Source organism: Alligator sinensis, unplaced genomic scaffold, assembly GCF_000455745.1.
Source record: "Alligator sinensis unplaced genomic scaffold, ASM45574v1 scaffold927_1, whole genome shotgun sequence".
NCBI lineage: Eukaryota > Metazoa > Chordata > Crocodylia > Alligatoridae > Alligator > Alligator sinensis.
Genome location: NW_005842155.1, coordinates 1,096,631 through 1,118,465, shown reverse-complemented (window position 1 = coordinate 1,118,465; position 21,835 = coordinate 1,096,631). Strand labels below are relative to the sequence as shown.

The 21,835-nt window shown below is 40.8% G+C and overlaps 1 protein-coding gene across 3 annotated transcripts in view; it reads right to left on the bottom strand.

Moving 5' to 3' along the window:
* Positions 1-21,835, bottom strand: part of MYH11 (myosin heavy chain 11) — a 95,789-nt gene that overhangs the window by 73,448 nt on the left and 506 nt on the right. For all 3 annotated transcript variants that reach the window (XM_025206429.1, XM_006025582.3, XM_025206428.1), the window contains exons 2-3: positions 14,435-14,793; positions 6,309-6,465 (exon numbers count right to left, since the gene is read on the bottom strand). In XM_025206429.1, the coding sequence (XP_025062214.1) occupies positions 6,309-6,465; positions 14,435-14,779 (502 nt within the window). In that variant the 5' untranslated portion in view covers positions 14,780-14,793. The remainder of the gene's footprint in view (positions 1-6,308; positions 6,466-14,434; positions 14,794-21,835) is intronic.

Genomic DNA, 21,835 nt, shown 5'->3' with positions numbered 1-21,835 from the left:
TCTCCTTCTTCCTGTTTTTCCTTCAGGAACAAATAATATCCTGGCTTTGCTCAGTAACATGTTGTCCTTCTGCCCCTGCCCTCCTGATACTAACTTTACACTTGAACAGACTGTAACTTCTGACCATTTTCTTTTCCTGCCCTGAAAAGTGTCACCAGCTTCTCTTCTCTTTGAGACACCCTGACTTCTTTCTTCTGTTCCGGGTGTAATTTACAGGTCACTCAGTGAACACAGAATGAAGAAGAAAGCATGGAGGGGTGCAGACCTCAGGCAGTGGAGTATTATGGAAAGAGAAGAAGCCGGGAGGCAGTACCTCAAGACAGCAGGTCTGAACCCTGCACTGGCAGGTGTGAGTTAGCGAACTGCTCTTACCACACCTGCCAGTAATGTCAGGCCTCTGAGGAAGACATAACAGGAGGAAGCCCAGCTGCTTGGCAGCAGGCTGGGAGGAGAGCCAGACTTTGGGCCTCAGTCTTGGAGGGGTGAGATCAGGGTAGCAGGGTAAAGAGGCGATATGGGGGCAGGTGCAGTTGGCTGGCTTCCCTGGGGGAAAGTAAGACTTGTTGCTGGGGTTCTCTTCTATTAATAGATACCTGGTGTTCCACCTAGTAGGGGCTTCCTGGAGGAAGAGGGCCACCGTAACCTTGTGCCCCACTTCCCTTTTGATATGTAGAGGGGTTGGACTCTCATGGATGTGGCTGCAAGTCAAGTTTCCTACAGCTGGACCTGAGCTGTTGGCTGTCAGGGCCGGAGCAGGTGAGTGCAGGTACTGAGCTGCTCCCTAGAAAGTGCCACAGAGGGTTAACTCCGTCGCCACCGTGCCTTGTCCTTCAAATACAGGTCTCATTCCCCTCCTCTCCTGTTTGTCTTCTTGAAAGTTTATTCTAAATAAAACCACTGTGGCCCTTTAGTGACAGCACATGTGTTTTAACTTTTGCCATGCAAGTAATTCTTCTTGAAGAAAATGACCTGCATGAGTGACGTGCTTTAATTATGTAGGCTCTGGACCTGTTTGTGCCTTTCAACACACCCCAGGCAGTAACTTACCTAAACATCCATGACTTTCATCTAGAAAATTCATACCAATACATTGCCAGTTTGCTTGTATTACATGCCTTATTCCCGCCTCCATTTCAACCCCTACCCTGCAAATAGATCAGTTAGTTCTGCTTAATTACAAACAAAATCTGATGGTTGATTACAAGGAAGCAGCAAGTTGGCAGCTTCACCATAAAAGGAGAAAACAGAGTGAAGCCATGATCAGATGTTAGCTTACTGCTTCTATACTTTTATTACCAGTTAAAGGGAACCTTTTAAAGGCAGTTCTACTAAGGACACAGCAACAGATGGGGTTTCACATAAATGTCCTTTAAATTGATATAACATTACTTAAATCTATAGAATTGCATGTTTTCTTACATATTTAAGTCAAGTTTTCCTATTGATACAGCTTTTAAACAGTTTATTTCATGACTGTTTTAGAATAAAGAAACAAGTTTTCTGAATCTTGAGAGGGCTGTAATAAGTCTTACCAAGCTCTGAATTTTCTGGACAGAGCACTTGTGAGAAGTCTAAATGTATATGCAAGTTTTAGCCCAATTATTGCTGCCTACCTACTCTGCCTTCATTTACTAGTAATGGTCTGGATATTGTTATTACACTGTTGTCTGTCTTTCTCTGTGTTTTGGTTGGGGCAGAGGGTAGGCCAAAAGGGCAGAAGGTATTATGAGAAGTAAAGGTTTACAGACCAAGAGAACAGCACTTGTACAATACACATAGCTATGTAATTGTAAGGCTGTTTTCTATATGCAGCATCTTAAGTGTAAAGTTAGTTTGCTAGCTTGTCTGTCAGAGCATAGTCTAGTCTGTATGATTTAGTTCAACACAACAGCTGTTGCAGTGACACACTGTGTTCTCCTGAGGAATTCCTAGTCTCAAGCTATTTTTTACTTTTAGATTAAAGGAAACTAAGTTAAGGTTGCTCTCTGTTTGGTACATTAAATAATGATAGAGACTTAGGATGTAACTTCCTTATCTGATGAGATGCCAGGTTTCTATCATGAAGATTTCTGCTTATGTACACACATACAAAATGGCTGTATTCACCATTTTGGGCAATGGGAGACTAAATTGCCTTCCTTCTCTCTGGGTTGTCAGAAGAGATCTTGCAAACTCACATACTTCAGGTCTGGATGGGATCCTAGTAACAGAGGACTCGGAGAAAGCATTTAAACAGCTGCATTTTAAGAAGTTCCTGTTACATATGTCATTTAATAGTGTATTTTAATGAGTCTAATCTACCCTCTTCTGTTAACTCTTCTTTCCCTGTATAAACTTTTGTAATTCAACTACCTGCATGCTGGATTGCTGTATCAATATATCGAATACATCTGGCTGATGACCTACCATATGTTATCATAGCACTTTATTCACCTCTCTGTGTTTTGTTCCTAGATTATAAAGAGTAGATTCTTAAAACTTTGTTTTTTTCTTCCTTGTATTCCTTGCAATATTTAACAAGCACTGTAGAACATACTACAAACGACTCCTGAACCCTCAGTGTCATTGCATGCTGACAGAACTCTTCATTTTTGAACTCCACAGGGCATGTTATGGCCTTAGTTACAAGAGAAATATCCAGAAAAATATCTTACCAATTATATTTTCAAAGAAAAGTAGGTATGTAGGTAAAGTAACTGGATGATTGTCATACTGAATTAGTGACTATGGGTTATAGACTGATTAGACAAGACCCCGCCATGCCTCTGCATTGAAAGCTACACATGCGAGGCCACCTGCATGATTTAGGTGTTCAAGTTCAGTTGAGATTAATGGGAATTATGGCTGTATTCCAACTGGCATCTTTCAAATTCTCCCTCCTTCGAGCACTGTTTTGTGGATATTAGGGTGTTCAAATAGCTAAGTTCACTAACCCCAGTAACAATTCGGACTTGACTGAAACCTAGTCTTTCATGAAGAAATGAGATAAGTTATCTCTAAAACAGAGAGAGTACAATGTATTTAAGAGCGAGGACTAAACAGTGCAGAAGAATGACTTCAGTTTAGATAGATGTGCTTTTTGCTCCAGTAGAAGATAGTGGGGAGTGATGAGGTAAGATCCTGTGCTACTATAAATTACACTAAAGGCTCCAATGATTTCAGTGGAGCTTTGACAACTGACGCAACCTGAGGTTCTACCCTTTATGGACTAAAATTTGCTCAGCTCTATAGTAAAAAGGCGTTGCCCTGGGCATCCCTGAGGGAGAAATAATAACACTAATTCACTTAAGCATCATGAATATAGTCACTCCTCAAAGCAAGGTATGAGGAGTATTTGGTATACGTGCCCGATCCTTGCTGTCTGGGGCAGGACATGAAAAACTTCGTAAGGAAAATATTCTAGGATTCAGCACTGTGATCCAGACTTTGTGAATATAAAAAAACTTGTTTACTCTCCATTTGTAAAAACTCTTACACAAACTATATATCTGTCAGTTTGTGTTGCATATACTCATTCTTGCTGATGTCTACTTACTACATGTATAAAGTCTGGCACAGTAACTAGAGATATTTTGAGGTTTGGTTCAGAAAATTGTGGAAAGCACAGATGCACTTTGACAAACAAAAGCACAGCATTAAAAGCATTGAAAGCAGCTGTGGATCTCTTCTGAGATGGAAAGAATCCAAAATAGCATGTGCAAACAAATAAGCAAGGGAAACCTGAACATCCTAGGCTTTCAAAGTAAGATCTCATGGGACTGCATCTCCCATTAAAGTGCCTGATATGTTCAGGATCGGTGTTACAGAGAAAATACAGCCACATACTTTCTTCTGATCTCTTCTTCCCCTTTTTGTTCCTTCCCCCCACAATCCACTCATTCTCCTCTTCTCTGCTGCGAGCAAAGGTTATTTTCAAAAGGAGCAAATTCATCACAATATTGTGTAAGAGACTTTGAGAGCTTGTGCCAACTTTAGAGGTCAAGAAAGGTGCAGGGAACACCAGATTCCACCTGCTGTTTAAACCAAGGCAATACCCTTCAAACAACAAGACAACCCCCCCACCACAAATTCCAGTCCTCATAGGTGTTGTTTGTGATTACCACATAAGCCAGGGGAGGGAAATTATTCCAGGCGGAGGGCCACTTACTGAGTTTTGGCAAACCATTGAGGGCTGCATGACAAGCAGCCAGGGGCAGATAAATATTACTTTTCCAAATTTTTTAGGGGCCGGATAGAATTTTAGACATTCCGGATAGAATGTCCTGGTGGGTCACATCTGGCCCGCGGGCCGCATTTTGCCCATCCTGACAAGCTCACAAAGACAAACAAATTCAAGATACCTGCTGCTGTTTTGTAAAGGCTGTGAGGAGGGTCAAGACAAACAATGGGGAAGACCAGTAAGGGAGTGGACTACCTCCCTGACTCAGGCAGGAACCAGTACCACACTGGAATTTGCCCCAGGCAGGTTATCATTTATTGGTTAAGACAAAAAACTTTTGAGTGGAAATAAACCAAAGCAATTTCCCTTCCCAAGATGCGCTGAAGTTCCCAGAGGCTTTGACTTTGCTCCTCTCAGCCCTAGTAGGATGGCCAACCCTTCTCTTGCATCTTTTGCTGGGTTTATCCTTCCCTGGTATTTTACTGGATCTCATGATTCTTATGGAAGAAAGGCAGCCTTTTGCCTGGCCGAGCAGGAATGTAGCCCCAGCTAACTCACGGCAGGTGCAGGAGATGCAGCAACCAGGCTGCTGGACTCTAATGGTTAAGTTGAGGCACAGAAGCCTGGACTTTGTTCAGCTTATGCTTCTTCATCCCAGTGTGTAGCCAGAGTTCCTGGCTCTCATCACTAGATATATTGCAGCAGTAACTTTATGGGGTAGTTTTGAAGCTGCACTGGTATAGTGGCACCAATTTATACTAGGTAGGTTACGCTGTCACTGCCACAGCCACCGTACTCTGGAAATCAGAAATTTCCCAGATCCCATGAAACTAAATTTCAGCATCTGCCCTGCTGTGTGTTTATGCCATAAATCTAAGTACTAGAGAACTTTATATGTGTGTGCTTATAAGTAACCAGGCTTCTATAATTAAGGGAAGGAAGCCAATTTTTAGTTATCTTTTCTGTGCAATGCAAAGAAGTGTCAAAAGCTCTGTTCTACATGTCATACTGTGTAACCCTATCTTCCATTCACACTCAACTATAGGGGCCAAGTGGTTTTCAAACAGAAAAGCAAATTTTCTTTTATCATATTATCCACAGAGCTAGGAAGGGCTGATATATTATGGCAGCTATTAAGTTTTCCAGGATTTAAGTGGGATTATTTATCTTTATGCAGCCAGTGCAGTGCTGCCTTATATACCCAGAAGCTGAAAAATTAGGTTTCTCTTGCTTTGTTTTTCAAAGTCAGACCACCTCAGGGCCCAGTCTAGGAGCTCTTGCCCAGGCACTATTTAAGTCAATACAGACCATAGAACTGAAATCTTAATAAACATCTTTTAATTGCTAAATACTCCCGTCTCCAAACAAGTGATCAAGTGACAATGCAGTTCATCAGAGCTCCATTTAACTAAGACAAGTCTGTGCCTGGCTTTAAGGCAGCAGACCCTGTATTCGTATAGTATTATAAACAGACATTTTTTTTTCCAGAAGAGCGTGGTTTGTTTTTTTTAGGATCAAAGCTGTGTCACAAAGCAGTGATGACATAAGAAGGAAAATCTGTGCAGTATTGTTTTTTTTTCTCTATCATTTTTTGGGCCCGATCCCTTTTATCATTACAAGCAATTGTCATTGAAAAGCTGATTGTACTTCAATTCTGGATGTAGGACATGCAGGTCTAGAACATGAGAAAGCAAACAAATAGTAGGAACAAGTATCTTACTAGGCTTTACTCTCCAGCAGCAAAATGACAGTAGTCCTGACACAAATTCAGCTAACCCTAGCAGCTAAGCTTGGAATAGTCTCTATTGGTACAAAGGGAGTATTTTCCATGCCCGTATTTGCCAAAACTATTTGCTTAACTTAAAACCCTGCCCACATCCCTCTACACAGATGGGTAAATGAATTGTTTTTCCTTTTTGAGTCACATTGTTCATGGACTGCAATTCCTGCCAAAGAATTCCTAAGAAAGTTCTAGAGTCCATGTAACCCTTCTGTAATTGAAGAAAGCTATAAATCTTTTTCCGATTGCTGTTCTGTTGCTAGCTGGAACTAATGCTGGAATAAACTTTCATGACAAGTATTTTTTGATGATCTTGAGAGATTTCCAAATTTTATCACATTACTAACCCTGGTTATTTTCCAGCCTTACCTTGCAACATATTCCTGTATGCTGTATCCGCAATTGCATAGATATGGGGTGGCATCTCATGCCTCTTCTTTCCTTTGTACATATCAATAATCTTCTCTGAATAGATGGGCAGGTATTTATATGGGTTTACTACGACGCAAAAGAGACCTGAATAAGTCTGCAAGGAAAACGAGATAAAGAATGGTGTTGACTCAGGTTTTTGCCTCTTTTTAAGAGCTTGAGAAACATGAAGATCAAAATGCATTTATTTAGATACAAAGTTGTAATAAGTGAATCACCTAGTTATCCTCCTATGTAACAAGCAGAGGGCATACACATTAAGAAATACAAATTTATATATTCAAACTGATGCATACGTACGTGAAGTTTTTGGGTGCATATCCAGCGAATCATTTCTAACACTCAAACTACTACAGAGTATGTTCAAATGCTTATAACAGTATCAATTGCATAATTCCACGGTATCTTGACTTTAGTTCCTTTCTAGGAGGCAAAGGGAGAGTAGACAGAATCGGTTCCCCCTCGTGCATTATATACATTATATAAGGCGCAGACAGAAGTGCAGCTCCCTGATCTAACTCATGGCACTTCACAGAAAGCACCATGAATTACACTGACCTTCCCAACCCAACAGACATTAGCTGTTGGGTTGGAAGAGTGCAGCATCAAGCTCCAATTTAGAACTGATCCAGCAAGAGAGGCCGCCGGTCTGCAGTCTCTTCCCCTAACTCTGCCCCATTCTTCCATCCTAGGTGTTGTCTCAGGATGGGAGAGGGAGAAGGCAGGGGAAAGAGGCCTGTTCTGGGGTTTGCCCAGCTGCACTGGAGTGGGGAGGGGGGCCCTCACCTTTGGAGCACCTTCATCTTGCAATAATTTGTCACATGATCAAAGCACTCTGCAGCCATGTTCTCTTGTTTGGACTTGGCTGTCAAGCTCTTTCAAGGGGCCAGTTGTGCAACAAATGTAATTTCTGTCAGTGCCTTATGGATGTGTAATATTTCAGCTAAATGAAATTCCTTCTTTTCAATTACTAGATAGCAAATTGCATAAACCAAAGCCTCTAGGTATAATTGGAAGGGTGGGGGAAAAGAATCCATAAGTAAAAGGTGGCATGTTTACAACATAGAAATAAATAAATACTGCAAACAATGGTTCATCAAAGTCTGTTCTAACTTGAAAACACGTTTTTGGTTAAACTATGTATGTTACATCTCAGCTTTGGGCATTCAGTTAAGAAGCAATTTTCACATGTGAATAAGGAAATTCAAAAGTGTGTACAAAGAGGCTTGGTTATATGTTGGAGGTTATGTTTAGCATTTTATCAGTCTCTTATCTGAAAAGGTTTCAGCTATCCAAACAGTAACAGAAAACAAAAGCATGCAACCTAAATTGCCATAACATGTTACAAAGAATGAATGGCCGTTAGAGAAAGTGAAAAGTTTTGCAATCGACTCCCAGATTGAAATTAATTTGCATGAGCTATCTGGTGAGTTAGGAGGCATTAAGATGAGAAATTGAACAGTTTGCAAGTAAGGAACTAAAATGTGTGAGAGAACACCCATAATCAAAAACTCAACTAGCTCTGGCATCAGATTTAAAAACAGTACTATTAGTTTACATTCTATAATACTTATAGTCTAACATCCTTTAATTTTTTGCTTATATATGCTGTTATTTCACAAGGTTTTAAAAATACCTAGTTAAGCCATTTCATGTGGCACTACTGCTCTTTGCTTTTCTCCTACTTGGTCTCAGGACTAAGTCTGAACATGAATCAAACTGCTCAGTATCATCACAAAAAAACTCTGACATGGAGGATACACGATTCCATCTTCTGTAGGCTTGGATCAGTTCTGTCCTTGAGAAGTTTTCACATAGAAGCACAGGGGTTTCCCTTTCTTGACCGTATTAGGAAACAGCACAAGTTTCAAAACAGACTGAAAGGTTTGTATGGTATTACAAGTTATATTTCCTTATCCTTCAATTTACAGTGCTGAGAAACAGGTTGGGTGTGCAGAACTTCTTTGGTCCGTACTGGTTATATATAAAGACCCCTGTTGCTCATACTTCTTTTCCTTTTACAAAAACTGTTATTGCCATTCTATTGTGTCAAGCAAGGTATTGAGAAAAGCATGGTCAGGATCTTCACCTGCCTTCAAAGTCCTTAGGCTAGAACTGATGGCATGGGGAGTGGGGTTCATTAGTTAATAATACCAAATTCTTGGAAGTCTTGAAGAGATACCCCAAAGTCTGAAATTCTGAAGTGATCTTGCATTGTAGGGACAGTGGAGTTTCCTTCTTACAAGATTGATCTCTTACAGCGTTCAGAAGTAAAAACAGCCAGACTTTCATCCAAGGGATGGACTTCTATTTAGCATACCTGACCTCCCCAAAAGGTTTAGGTCTTCCATTTAAGAACAGCTATAATTTTGGCCTCTGGTCAGCAAAGTACTTAAAGATATGTTGATTATGTAGTGATGCAAGTAATGCCATAGGATGACTTATGTACTTCAAGTGAGGCATGTCATTAAGTACCTAACCCAATTAGAAACTTACAAGAAAAAGAAAACAGTGAACAGCTTCTTAGGGTACAGAGATCAAACAAGCTATTGATCCAAACCCAGGACTCCTGGAATCAACTTGGAGCTGTGACAGACTTCTGTGTGATCTTGGGCAAGTTACAGGACATCTTGCAATAATTAGAAAGGTATTGGGAAGACAAATTAGTGAATGTCAAGCTCTGTGCAGATAAGATGGTCAATTTAAGGATTACTCTTTAATGAGAGTTGTGACCAGATCCCACTTCAGAAGTTCATGAGCCCCAGGTACAGCTCAAAGAGCAAGTGAGCTTCTTCGGCATGGAGCAAGGCTCTAGCATGCAAGAGATATGATGATTCAGCATATATCTTTGGAAGCTTCCTTCAAATATATCCAACCAATCCCAGGCTGAATACTGACTGGCAGAGCCAGCAAAGGTCACCCTTGCAGAGATACCTCCTCTCCATGACATGGCAATGTGCATGCCTATAGAGTGAATAAAGCCTTTTAAAATTAAATAGACCACAAAGAGCACAAACGTTGTGTTAAACTAGAACACAGCATCTCCTGTTAGAACCATCTTCATTGTTAAAATCCCACCATTTTGCTTGAGTTTAAAGCTTGACTGACACTGTTTTTAACCTGATCCCCAAACATTACAAGGAGATGCCATGCACTTAAGGGAACCAGCATCACACCCATATCCTTCCTACTTCAAATCATGCTGTAAGGATGCTACGTGATCAGGTTCAGAAGGCACAGCCAGGCCTTCTGAGCCTGATCAGTCTAAAATAACCTAGTCTCAAAACAGTTCTGAAAAATCCCTTCTGCAGGACTCAAGGATAATCAACTTCTTTCTAGTCTGAAGGGTAGGCCTCAACCTTAATGTACTGCTCTTTGTGACTGAAGAATTCTCACACTGACTCCAATTCTGTATCCGTGGGATGACAGACAAACACTACAGGAGAAATTCAGAGCCAGATCCACAGCAGGTATAAGTCAACATAGCTTTGACTTCAAAGGAACTATGCTGATCTATATTGGCAGAGGATGTTTCTCAAGAATGTAATTTTACCCTAAAACTTAACCTGTAATCATAAATTTGGGTTAATGTATCTTGTTAAATTAAACCAAATTTAAGGAAAGACACCACAAGATAATTCTGGATCCAATCTAAACATACACTTTTTATATTTTAATATAATACTTACTTAGAATCTGATCTCTAGCGTAGAAATGGTATAGTCCCCATGAAGCATATACATGTGGGTGATATTAAGTGTTATTCAGATTATTCTTGATAATGGATCTTCCTGTTCTAAGTGCAATTTGTGGAAGTTTTATTGCTAGAAATTACTTTACAGACTTTCTTTTTATCATCCTTTGGTCTGGGTTTGTGGAACCTGATTGTCTAGAACAGGGGTCAGCATCCTATGGCCTGCAGCCTGAATCCAGCCCATAAAGCAAGTTCATCTGGTCCACAGGTACACATGCATCAGGACATCAGTGCATGAAGGAAATCAGTGGTGGCAGTGGCAAGGGGAGTGGTGGCCAGGATGAAAGCGTGTACAAATTCATCAGGGAGGGGCAGCAAGAAATAGGGGATACTCTGTTTACCAGGGTGCCCCTTGGGGTTACTAGGAACAACAGCCATAAACTGACGGAGAGCAGATTTAGATTAGACATTAGGAAAAAAAAATTTATGGTGAGGGTTGCCAAAATCTAGAATGGGCTTCCAAGGGAGGTGGTGCTCTCCCCTACCTTGGAGGTCTTTAAAAGGAGACTAGACAAGCACCTAGCTGGGGTCATCTGACCCCAGCACTCATTTCCTGCCCAGGGCAGGGGGTCAGACTTGATGATCTGAAACCATAAAAATCTATGAAATCTATGAGCCATTAGCATGCTGCCGCCTCGACCTTCTCTGTTCACTTTCTCTTGTCTCCTTACTGCAGCTGCCAATTTGTTCACTGACAAATTGCCCCTTGGTGGCAATTGGTGGCAAGATTAAGGGGCAGTTTCAATTGTGAGTGGTGGTAAGAGAGCTTCCCTCTACACAGAGCAGGGAGGGTTGGGGTGTTAGCAGGCAGATAAAAGAATTGCTGGCCGAGGGTGCAAACCTTACTATTTATACCGTTGACAGCAGTTTGCTGGGCCTACCACTCCTAAAAGGTTGCCAGCCCCTGGCTTAGAAGATAGATTCTATTTGTTCACAGCAGTGTGAAATTTGATGTCAGGACAATTTTCATCCTTCTTTTTTTTCCTGCATTTTTAATGATGCTGTAACATACCCAGAGTTCTCCAGGCAATAGCCACTCTAAGAGACTTACTTTCTGGATGCAGACAGAAGTGAAGCTCCCTGCTGTAACTCATGGAGCTTTGCAGAAAGCACCAGGAGTTACAGTAATCCCCCCCAGGCCCAACAGATGTTCACTGTTAGGTCCCAGGGGGTTGGGGGGATCAAGCTGCAGTTCAGAGTGGCTGTGAGCCTGCAGCTGCTCTCCCCTAGGCCTGCCCCTCCCAGCCTTGGTGCTGTTTTTAAAATGGGAGGGGGGAAAGGAAGCAGGGATACTGTCCCACCCTCCAGCACCAGCTGGGCAATCCCCAGAATGAGCTCCCTCTATTTGCTTCTCCCCTTCCCATTCTGAAAACAGCTCTGGGAACAGGGCTGGGCTGAGTCAGCTCGGCCCTGCTCCCAGCTCATGCAGATACAACTTAATGAAGCTGCTTCACTTTGGAATCCCTTCATCTGAATCCTTATATAATAAGAGTTCAGATTGTCACAGGATTGGGTCCTTTTAAAATGCTCTGCAGTGGTGCCCTTCTGTAAGGGCACAGTTGTAGACTGCTTTTAGTAGTTGATTGCGTGACAAAATGTCACTTGTGCCAGTGCCCTCTGTGCTCCTGTGCTTCAGCCTACTATATAAGAAGGACAGCAAAACAAATAAGGCTTCAAAGGCCATCATGATTTGTGAAAACAGTGCACTGGTTTGGTACATGCTTAGAGTTTATATTTGGGAAGTGTGCAGACAATGTTATCTTAAGCAAGATGATGGCAATAATACTAATGTCAAGAAGAATATTGGCTTAAATACTAGGGCTGTGCAAAACTTCAGGTGCTGATTCGATTCGGAGGAGATTCAGCCCAATTTGGTGGCCAAATCTCTGAATCCAAATCGAAGCAGGGGGCCAATTGAAAGGTCTGAATCGATTCAAAACTCTCCAAATCTTTGGACAAGATTCGGAGAGCTTTGATGATTCGGGCAGTCCCTGGTGGCTGCAGCAGGGAGCTGCAGCCTGACTCAAGTGGTAAGTACTAGGGGTGGGGGAGGGGGGAGAGGACCATGGGGGGACCCCTGCCAGCCCCCAGCCCCTGCCTGCTCTCCCAGCCCCTCCCTGACCCCCCTCCTGCTCCCCCAGTCCCACCATGGCTGTCTCTGCCCGTCCCAGCTCCCGGTGACGCCCTGGTGCTCACCAGGTGCTGCTGGGCGGCGGGGGAGATCCCTGCTTCCCCCTGACCATCCCCCCCACTACCCCAGGCCCCCATGGGTGCCCCACCTGGCCCTTTAAGAAAAAAAAACCTCAAGAAAAGCTGTAGGACTCACCACTCCTGCAGCAGCTTCTGGGCTTCGGGGGCTCATGCAGAGCCCCCCCATGTGGCATAGGGTAGCAGAGGGCAGCAGGGATCGCCCCCCACTGGCAGGAGAGAGGAGTCTGGGTTTTTTTTTTTCTTAAAGGGCCAGAGCTGGCCCAGGCGGGACACCTGTGGAGGGGTTTGGGGAGCAAGGGGGAGAGTCGGGGGCTTGTGCAGAGCCCCCATGCAGTGTGGGGCAGTGGGGGGCAGCAGGGATTGTCCCCTACCCGGCAGGACTCGCTAAGCCAGGGCTTTTTTTTTTAAACAAGTGCCGGGAGCTGGGGCAGGCGGGACAACCATTTCTGGGCTGGGAGAGCAGGCGGGGGGAATGGGCCTGGCTTGGCCGATCTGGAGATTCGGCAGCAACCGAATCACCGAATCAGATTCAGCCAAATCAAATCGGGACAGTGATCTAAATCACCGCATCGAATCACTGTCCCCCAAATTGGCCAAATCCAAATCCAAAGTGAATACTATCCACTTCACACAGGCCTATTAAATACCAGTTCTGCAATGACAGTTTACATGTTTTCCCTTTGATCATTTCACATCCATTTTATAAGTAATAAAAAGACACAATCTTCATCTTTTGCTTAATTCTTATGTGCAAAGAATATTTATCCAGTTTCCTTGAGTGTTTATTAAAAAACTTTCATAGTTTCAATGGACCTGGCAGATAATTTCAGTTTTTAATTCAAGCTGTAGCAAAATCTTTAATCCATATTTCATTAGGATTGTACTCCAAGGAGAAATTAAAAATACTATTTAGGTTCAATTCTCTTGTCAGTTACACCCGTATGACCCTGGGGTAGTCAATACAGGCATCCCCTGACTGACAGAGAGAAGAGAGCTGGCCTCTTTATTTGAGGAGTTACATTTTTTTGTGTGAATTAAGCCAGGAACTCTCTTTAAATGTGACTATCTTTTTAAAAGCATGACAGTTGTTAAACTAGGGTTAGCTGTTGACATAAAGGCAGGCAGTTTTGCCTGGCATAGAACAGTAAGAGGAACCCATGTTATAGAGGTGCCAGAAGAAGGGTGCCATCGCACTCAATATTAATTCATTTAGGGCTGTTAATAGACTTGATTTCAAAGTAGTTACTGTAGTATGAAATCAGTTTAAAGTACCTTTAGATACAATGTCTGCTCTACCATTTAAAAAAAATAATTTTCCTATGTAAATGTCTCTCTTCCCTTTTATGAAGCGAAAGTCTCATTAGAAGGGCACTGAGTAAGTATATATTGGAAGCCATGGAACGGACTATTTACAAAGTGTTGTCAAACGTGCAAAGTAAACATACACAAAAGAGAAATATATCCCTTCTGATCTAGCTGAGTAATTTTATGTTTGTGAAAACAGGCAAAACATTTTCAGACAGAAGTGATGGATGGTGACCCTTCAACAGTCTATAGACAGCGCTTTACAAAAAACAACTGATAGTTCAAAATGTTTATCTCTAAGATTAAAATCTAATGACAGACTCAAATGCTGAGGCTGAAAAAGTGAATTTCAGGGGTCTTGATTGTTGCTAACTATATTAAGTTCCCCTAGGAAAGGCATCAGATTTTACCACTTTAAATGGTTTTATTGGATAATTAAAAGTCCCCTTTGTGCCATTATGTAACTACCACGTTTTCTGTATTTCTACTAGCAATAACTAAGTTCCTTAGGAACTTTGTGGACTCTTTTTCTACAATGTAATAGCTATTAATATGATTAATTGCAGTGTTTAGATAAAGGCATAGATCCATGTAGACTAAAAGCCAATCTTGGGAGCCAAGGCTATGCAATTCCAACTCACGGGAGCATGACAAGGGTTCCAAATTGCTGTGAACTAAAACTTGACCAACAAAAATTGAATTTAGACAAAGCATGAAATATACAGTTGAATTATGGCCCTGATTCAGTAGAGCACTTAAACATGAGCAGGCCCACTTATCTCCTGAGTCTACTTACATAAATTAGACCTGAGAAGTATCTCTCCCTTATATTGTGCAGCACTGAAGCTTCATTGAGGCAAGTCAGCTCTGCCATGTCCTCCACTTTGGAAAACTTTGGAGGATTCATCTTCTGGATGTCATCTTTGCTGACTGTAACTTTCTTTCCATTTTCTGCCAGTTCAATGAGAACCTCATCGCCTTTCTCTTCTTTGATACTTGCTGCTTCAAATCCATGTTTTTCTGATGGGACCCATACTAATTTTCTGGCTGACCAATCTGCCTGGGCAAGTGGGTCATTCATAAAGTTTTTGTCCACAAAGAGAAACTTCTCATCATCGCTTAATTGAGTCTTCTGTGACATTTTGGCTTAGTCACCTGTTGATAAAATTAAACAAAATGTTTTATAAGAAAGCAAAAAAAAGGAATTATAATTTTCAAGCAAAACATGATTGCATATTATTCACACAACAAGTAAAGTATATTGTTACAGTTTTAAATGTCACCTTGAAGTTCAGGCTCTGTCCATAGAAGATTTAAGGTAAATTACATGTATATATTATATGTATCACCACTACTTAGTTGAGTTAATCCTTTTAGGACAGAATGGAGTTATTAAGAGTTCCAGAGGGATTTTGGATGATAAGGGGGTTATATAAAATACTGTGCAGTAGCATAACTAAAAAGAACCAAACAGGGAACCAGTCCCAGGTGCCTACAGTGCAGTAAGGCTGAAAACAATCTTGTCACATCAAGTATCCTTTCCTAACACATAATATCTATCCAACTCCAGCTCCTCTTGTTAGATGGAAGCAGCAGGACACTTATAGAAGCTTATTCCACTGTTTGACAGATGACCTACCCACTGCGGGGTTACTGGAACAGAAACAGCGATGGCTAGACCAATTGTAGGTTTCTTCCATGTAGCACTCCATCCCACCCACATACACCCCAGTTGAGGTTTAGGAAAGAAAAGCAGTCACTTTTCACCCTATGCTAACAGAAGTTAAAGACCCCATTCAGTCCCTTACTGCAGAGCATGGAAAGAGAAGGGAACTGAGGGCAGGAATTAGTGATGGCAAAGAGGAAAGGGGGAAAAAGCCACACAGAAGAGGGTTACCCGCTTCTTCAGGAAGGAGAAGAATTAGGAAAAGAGTGGAAAGAAAAAGAAGCAGGAAATCTGAGGCAGCAAAAAGGGGGAGGAAAAGTAGTTAGGAAAAAAAAAGGAGAAAGAAAAGGAAAAGATGAAAGCTCAATTTCTTTGAAAATTAAACATTTACAAGGCCCAGGCAAAACACTTATCCTAAGGGAGTTGACATGAAGACTAAAGGCCACTAAGGGCTCATCTTGAGGAAGTTCAAAGAACTCCCACAATCTGTAAAATAGACTGCTAATTGAACAGCCATCGGAGAGGCTGGGATCTGTGTGAACTTACATAGCTGGCTATTTGGGCAAGTGGTCATGCTTTACTCTCATTGTCACCACTTGGTTATAGTCTTACTTGAAAAAACCTGCATCTGAAAGAATAACTCTTTTTAAATGGTGGGTATGCTTTGGGTTTAGGAGAATAAGGTGTGCCACGCAGAAGCCACCACACAGTTTAAAACCAGGAGCCTACCTGTAGAGAAGCCTAAAGGATTTTGGTGGTGAAAATCTACTGAAACTGACTGTAAGTGAGATGCCGGATTCCTTAGATCCCTTTTAAAGTCTTCAGCCTAAAATCAAATGACTTTCCTTTAAAGCAGTGGTACCCCAACCCATGGCTTGCAAGCAACATGTTGCTTGCAGCCAGTGGGGAGTTTTGCTTTATCAAGGTGACACGGAGAACAAAGCACGATATTGCCCAGCGTACTACTGTGTTCAGGTACACTGCTGTAAAAACCTTAGTTATACGGTCATCAATTTTGTCAGAATAACCCCAGATGGAGAATTCACCCATTTCATGTGTGCACCATCTGTACCCACTGTGGTAAGATTAAACAGAAAACCAAAGGCATTTTAGTTCCATTATTCACAGTGGGCCTGCCAGTCTTCATTAAAAAGAACCTTTCTGATAGCTAATTCTTTTTGCCAGGTTCCTGGGTATGCAAACCTTGTAGAAAAATCTGTGAAAGGAGCCTTGGAAAAGAACTGCAAAAAGAAAACTATTTGACCTCTGTACAGATTAAAGCAAAAATGCTCACTTGTTGCCAAAAGCGCTGGTAGAGCTGCACAGTTCCAATAATGGAGATGGTATTCTCTAAAGGCCCAGATTCAAGTACCATTCAAGTCAATAGGAGCTTTGGTATTGATTTCACTAGTGCCAGGACTCAGATTTAACTACACAGTGAAGGTTTGTAATGTGAAATATTGCTCATTAGAAGACATATGTGGGCAAGAATAATGGAAACAAAACTACCAAACCACCACCACCACTTTTTTTAATTAAAAAAAATGATTAAAACTCCTAGTGCAGTGAAAAACTTGTCAGAGATTACACAAGAACCAAGGTTTTCTTTCACACTTAGTTGCCAAAAGTTTAAGAAAACATTCAACCCTCCTTTCCTTATCATACCAAACAACAGGTGTTGACAGACGTTACAAGCACCTTGTAGGCACCGCAGAATGCTACAAATGAGCCGCAGGTCTTCTCCTGTTTCTTATAACTGCACGCAATTCAGATAGAACTTTTGACATAAGTTAATTAGTGCTTCCTATTGTTAAGGATTGAGTTAAACCTCTTTGAAATTTTTGGGTGCATTCACTACCCTTTGCGTAAGAGTTGTAAAATATGAGATTGGGGATACAAGGATTAGCCCCACAGATTTTTGTTTTGATTTGGACAACCACACAAAATAGTAAGGTTTGCCTGCTGAAAATGTATGGGAATATGATCTATGAGACATGTGACAGTGATGGACACTGATTCAAACAATCCTGCAAATTCAGTCAGTGGTAGTTTCCTTGAAGATGTGGTGCAAGCTAGGAAAAAAAATCACAAGCTTTCCATTTAACTTATGGTCCAGCCTCCAGGAGCAGAAACTATAAAGTGATTACATGATGTGGCAGCTAGCTTTCCAGCAAAGGAGAGATGAAAGAGTTTAAATTTGTCTTGGTGTTGGGTCTTAGAAGACTTGTAGACACTTAAAGTTCTTGTGGACCTAACAGATCCTTACTTGTTTGCTGAATATTTCTGACAAGCCGTAAACAGTATCAAAGGGAACCAGAGCTGCAAAATTTGAACTAGCAGATCTAGTAAATGCTGCTATAAAAAAAGCTGTGAAATAGAAAGAGGTGAAAGTGAACTCCTACAGTTTCTATACTGCTTGTTCCAGCATCGTATTTTACATTGAAATGAAAAGCAGCAGAGGAGTATAAAACATTTTAGTCTAAGAATCTAGAGAATTGTACAAGACTGATACTGGGGGAAACCTGCCCTTTAAACAGGAACTTCAAGGTTGCCCTTTATAAAAAAGCAACTTTTGAAGGCAATATGATGGGTCACTGAGGATATGCATCAGGAAAGCATAACCGAGTCTTCAGCCAATCCTTGGGCCTGATCCATCATTCTCAAAAAAAAAGATTCTGGCATCAGGTTCTTCGGGGACTTGCATGATTACAAGTAGCTGACATCCTGAATGAAACAGCAGGTTCAATTTTGCTTTCTACACTGGAAACTTAAGTAGTGAGTGTTGACAGACAGAAGTGGATCTAAAAAGTGAGGCATGTGCTTGTTGTGAAAGCAGTCAAGGACTGTAACAATCCCAAGTCAATACTCTAAGCTTCTGCAAAAAGTCTTCCATGCTGGGTAGGCTTCTGGAGAGGGCATTGTGCAGCCAGACCTTATAAGTAGTTACATTAATCCAAGTTCTGCTTTATTCAATGTTTTCCTTAGAAAGCGCCCAGAATCTTCAGTTAGTGCAGCCTGCATGGACTTCAAAGAGAGGGCCACATCCAAGAGTGAGATTTGGTCTTGGTCGGTGTATCTAGAGCTATACATGGCTGCTCACATTAAGCTTTCTGTCTGCATCAAGGGAAAGCTTACAGATAATGGACTCAGATGTATTCATGATTTTCCCTTATGAACAGATACTTCTCCCCCTTTTCCTCAAACACTCACTCCCCCTCCCCACAGCTGCCAAGAGAGACACAACCTTCCGCATAGTTTCTTTACTCCCCTCTCCAAGCCCACTGGAACAACCAGCCAGCTAGTATTGGGGTCATTAGCTGTGTTCTGCCACCTTGTTCTTCAGCGTCAATCTAGAGCTACGTCCAAGCTCATTCTGAACATAAAGACTGACCTCAGTAATCCTGCTGCATCCTTGTCTGTATCTGGGCACTAAAACAAGGGTTTTTTTTTTTTATTTTAACGAAAGCTGTGCCATAATATATATTGTAATATGCTGCAGGGGCCTAGTTTAACAAAAACAAGAGAAAGCTTTTTGAATCAAACTGACAGGAAAAGTAGAACATTTTCCCTGCCGGAAATTATTCCTGCTGTCGTTACTAGTCAAAATGCCCTGCTAGAAACAACCTCTTTCTAGAGCTCAAAAATATTACAGAAGGAAAAAAATGTGTGCCCTTGAAGTGTACCAAATTACACAGTTATAGAGACATGCGTGTTATACATACATATTTGTGACTGCATAGGGGCGCCCATCTTAAATTCTCAGAGGATGATACATTTCCTCCTTTCCTGCCACAAGTCATCTCTATGTGGTCTTCACACCCCTTGTTTTAACATGTCAAATGTCAGAAGTTGAACACTTGTTCTTTACAGTTAATATATACTAGTGTATTTTGCCTAGAGCAGAGTACAGGAAGTGCCTTAAATCAAAAGGCAGTTGACAAAACGGTGTTGCCTCTTTGCTTACAGCTAAGAATGTCTTTTCCTTTAGATGAGAAAGCAAAAGAATAAATTGCACCTCACTCCTCATTTCTGGAGCACACTGTTGCACAGTATTGATCCGACAAATCAGAGTAATATTAGAGAAGAGAATCTGCTGTTAGTCTCAATACCTCTTTAGAGAGATGCTACTTTTCTCTTTGGGGTAAAAATATTTCCAGCTTCCAAACATATCTGAACTTAGATTTATTTTTAAACTAGCCATGCATCCCATGGCTGTGGAGCTGGATTTTAGAGTCTGTATCTGCCATCAGTTAAAGCACAGACACCGACATAATAGTTAAGTTGTTCTTGCTGGATACAGTTAGACAGGTACTACCACTGTCACCTGCATTTTGAGGGTATCTTTGACATTACTGTCTGTGAAATCAAATAGTAAGTGCTGTGTTGCTTTATTTGAAGTCACCTTTACGTGCAATTCACTAGCCTTATCACATCTCATTTCCAGAAGCAGTCGGAAGCAGTGTGCTATAACAGTCTGACATGTGAACTAGGACTCCTGAGTTCCCATTCTGGTTCTGATACAAACTTCAACTGTGACCTGGCTCCTACCCTGGGGGTCTTTAAGAAGAGGCTTGATGCCTACCTGGCTGGGGTCATTTGAGCCCAGTTTTCCTCCTGCCCAGGCAGGGGGTCGGACTTGAAGGTCTACAAGGTCCCTTCCGACCCTACTTCTATGATTCTATGACCTTAGCTAAAATACTTTATCTCAGCATGTCCATCTCCCATGCTAACAATGAAAATATTATCACTTAGTATTAACTTGGTTAAACATTTGGAGAGAGAAACTGCTAGTATTCTAATTATATCATGGGGTCCTGTCTCAAGAACATAGATTTTTCAGTCTCATACAATTAGAGTAGTGCAGTAACTTGGACTAAGCAACTAATGGCTACGTTAAATGGTCAGAAACCTTGCTTTATCCAAAGTTATTGCCTTCTTTATCAACTGTGATAAAGATGGGGAAAAAGAGGCCAAATGTCCATCCAATTTAACTCCACTCTTTGTGGAGATGAATATATCAATACTCTGAAATGCATTCTATTAAATAAAACCATACATTTTGCTTGTTCACTAGAATATAGAAATGCTAAGTCACATTTTAATTGAACTATTTCTAAGAAAAAGTAGAGTTGCTGTTCCTCATTATTCTAAACTGAATTGAGTTAAAAGGAAAGCCAACAGATACACAGCTAATAAGTCAGTAACTTTTTAAAGAGCTCTGGATCCCCTGCATGCATCTATGTATGCTACCATATATGGTCATGTTCTTCTCAATACTAGCTGTTCCACAAAAATGTAATGATAACAAATTCAAAACAAATACCTTTTAGGGAATTGCATGTCAATTGCAAATGTGATAATAAAAATCATTGTTTACATCAAAGTGAATACTGGCAGTGCAGTAACCTACTATACTAAGAGCTACCACTCAGTCAAGCTCTGAGGTTTCCAGTGGTTAATATCCCACTAGTTCATAAATTTAGCTTCTGTACTTCAGGATTAAAAGCACTCTAGATTCTGAGGAGCTCAGAATGTCAGCCCTTTACAAGATATATTGTTATGAGCCAACTGCTAACAGGAGGCTTTGAGTATAAAATTAAAAGGTTGATAAATTTCTAAAATCATTAATCTAACAGCATGTATTTTTCAATAAAAATCTGCAAAACCAATTAAACCAATGATATAACAGTTTGGCTTATAACTTCTCTCCCATGTTCAAAAGACTGTATATAATAAAATATAGGATTTTATAAAAAGACATACATGTGTGAAGGCATAAGTCTTTTTCTTCTGAGATATCACTGATACTGTTTTCTATACTGCCAGTCTGCCATCTACTGACTCTTTTTTAAAATTCATACCATCTTATTATTTTTCCTTTTGGGAAAAATCTTTTTTTCAGACTTGCGCATGTAAAACTATTCTAGCCAGTACAGTTTATAAACAATGCCAATTTTAATTAGTTATTCCTGCCTCCTCTTTATTTCCAATATATAATTGTATGTATGAAATAATGAAGTCCTGCTGTACAGGTATTCCTTGTTTGGGGTTTTTACTCTTCAGTTTCTTGACAGGTTAATTATTTTACTCAATAAATTAATAAATTAATCAATAAATTAATAAAAAGCATGCACATTGAGATGATGCAGCCAATTGCTTTTCTTAGTAGTACTGAATATTATATAAGCACTTTTAAACAAAACCAATTACTCCACTATCACTTCTTTTACTATAGTGGTTTTTTACTGGATACTTATGTGCAGTCTTTGCCCCTCACATATATTTTACTCAATAAATTAATAAATTAATCAATAAATTAATAAAAAGCATGCACATTGAGATGATGCAGCCAATTGCTTTTCTTAGTAGTACTGAATATTATATAAGCACTTTTAAACAAAACCAATTACTCCACTATCACTTCTTTTACTATAGTGGTTTTTTACTGGATACTTATGTGCAGTCTTTGCCCCTCACATACTTTGGAGGGAAAAATGGTGCTTTAATTTTTCGAAGTGCTGTTAGGCTGTA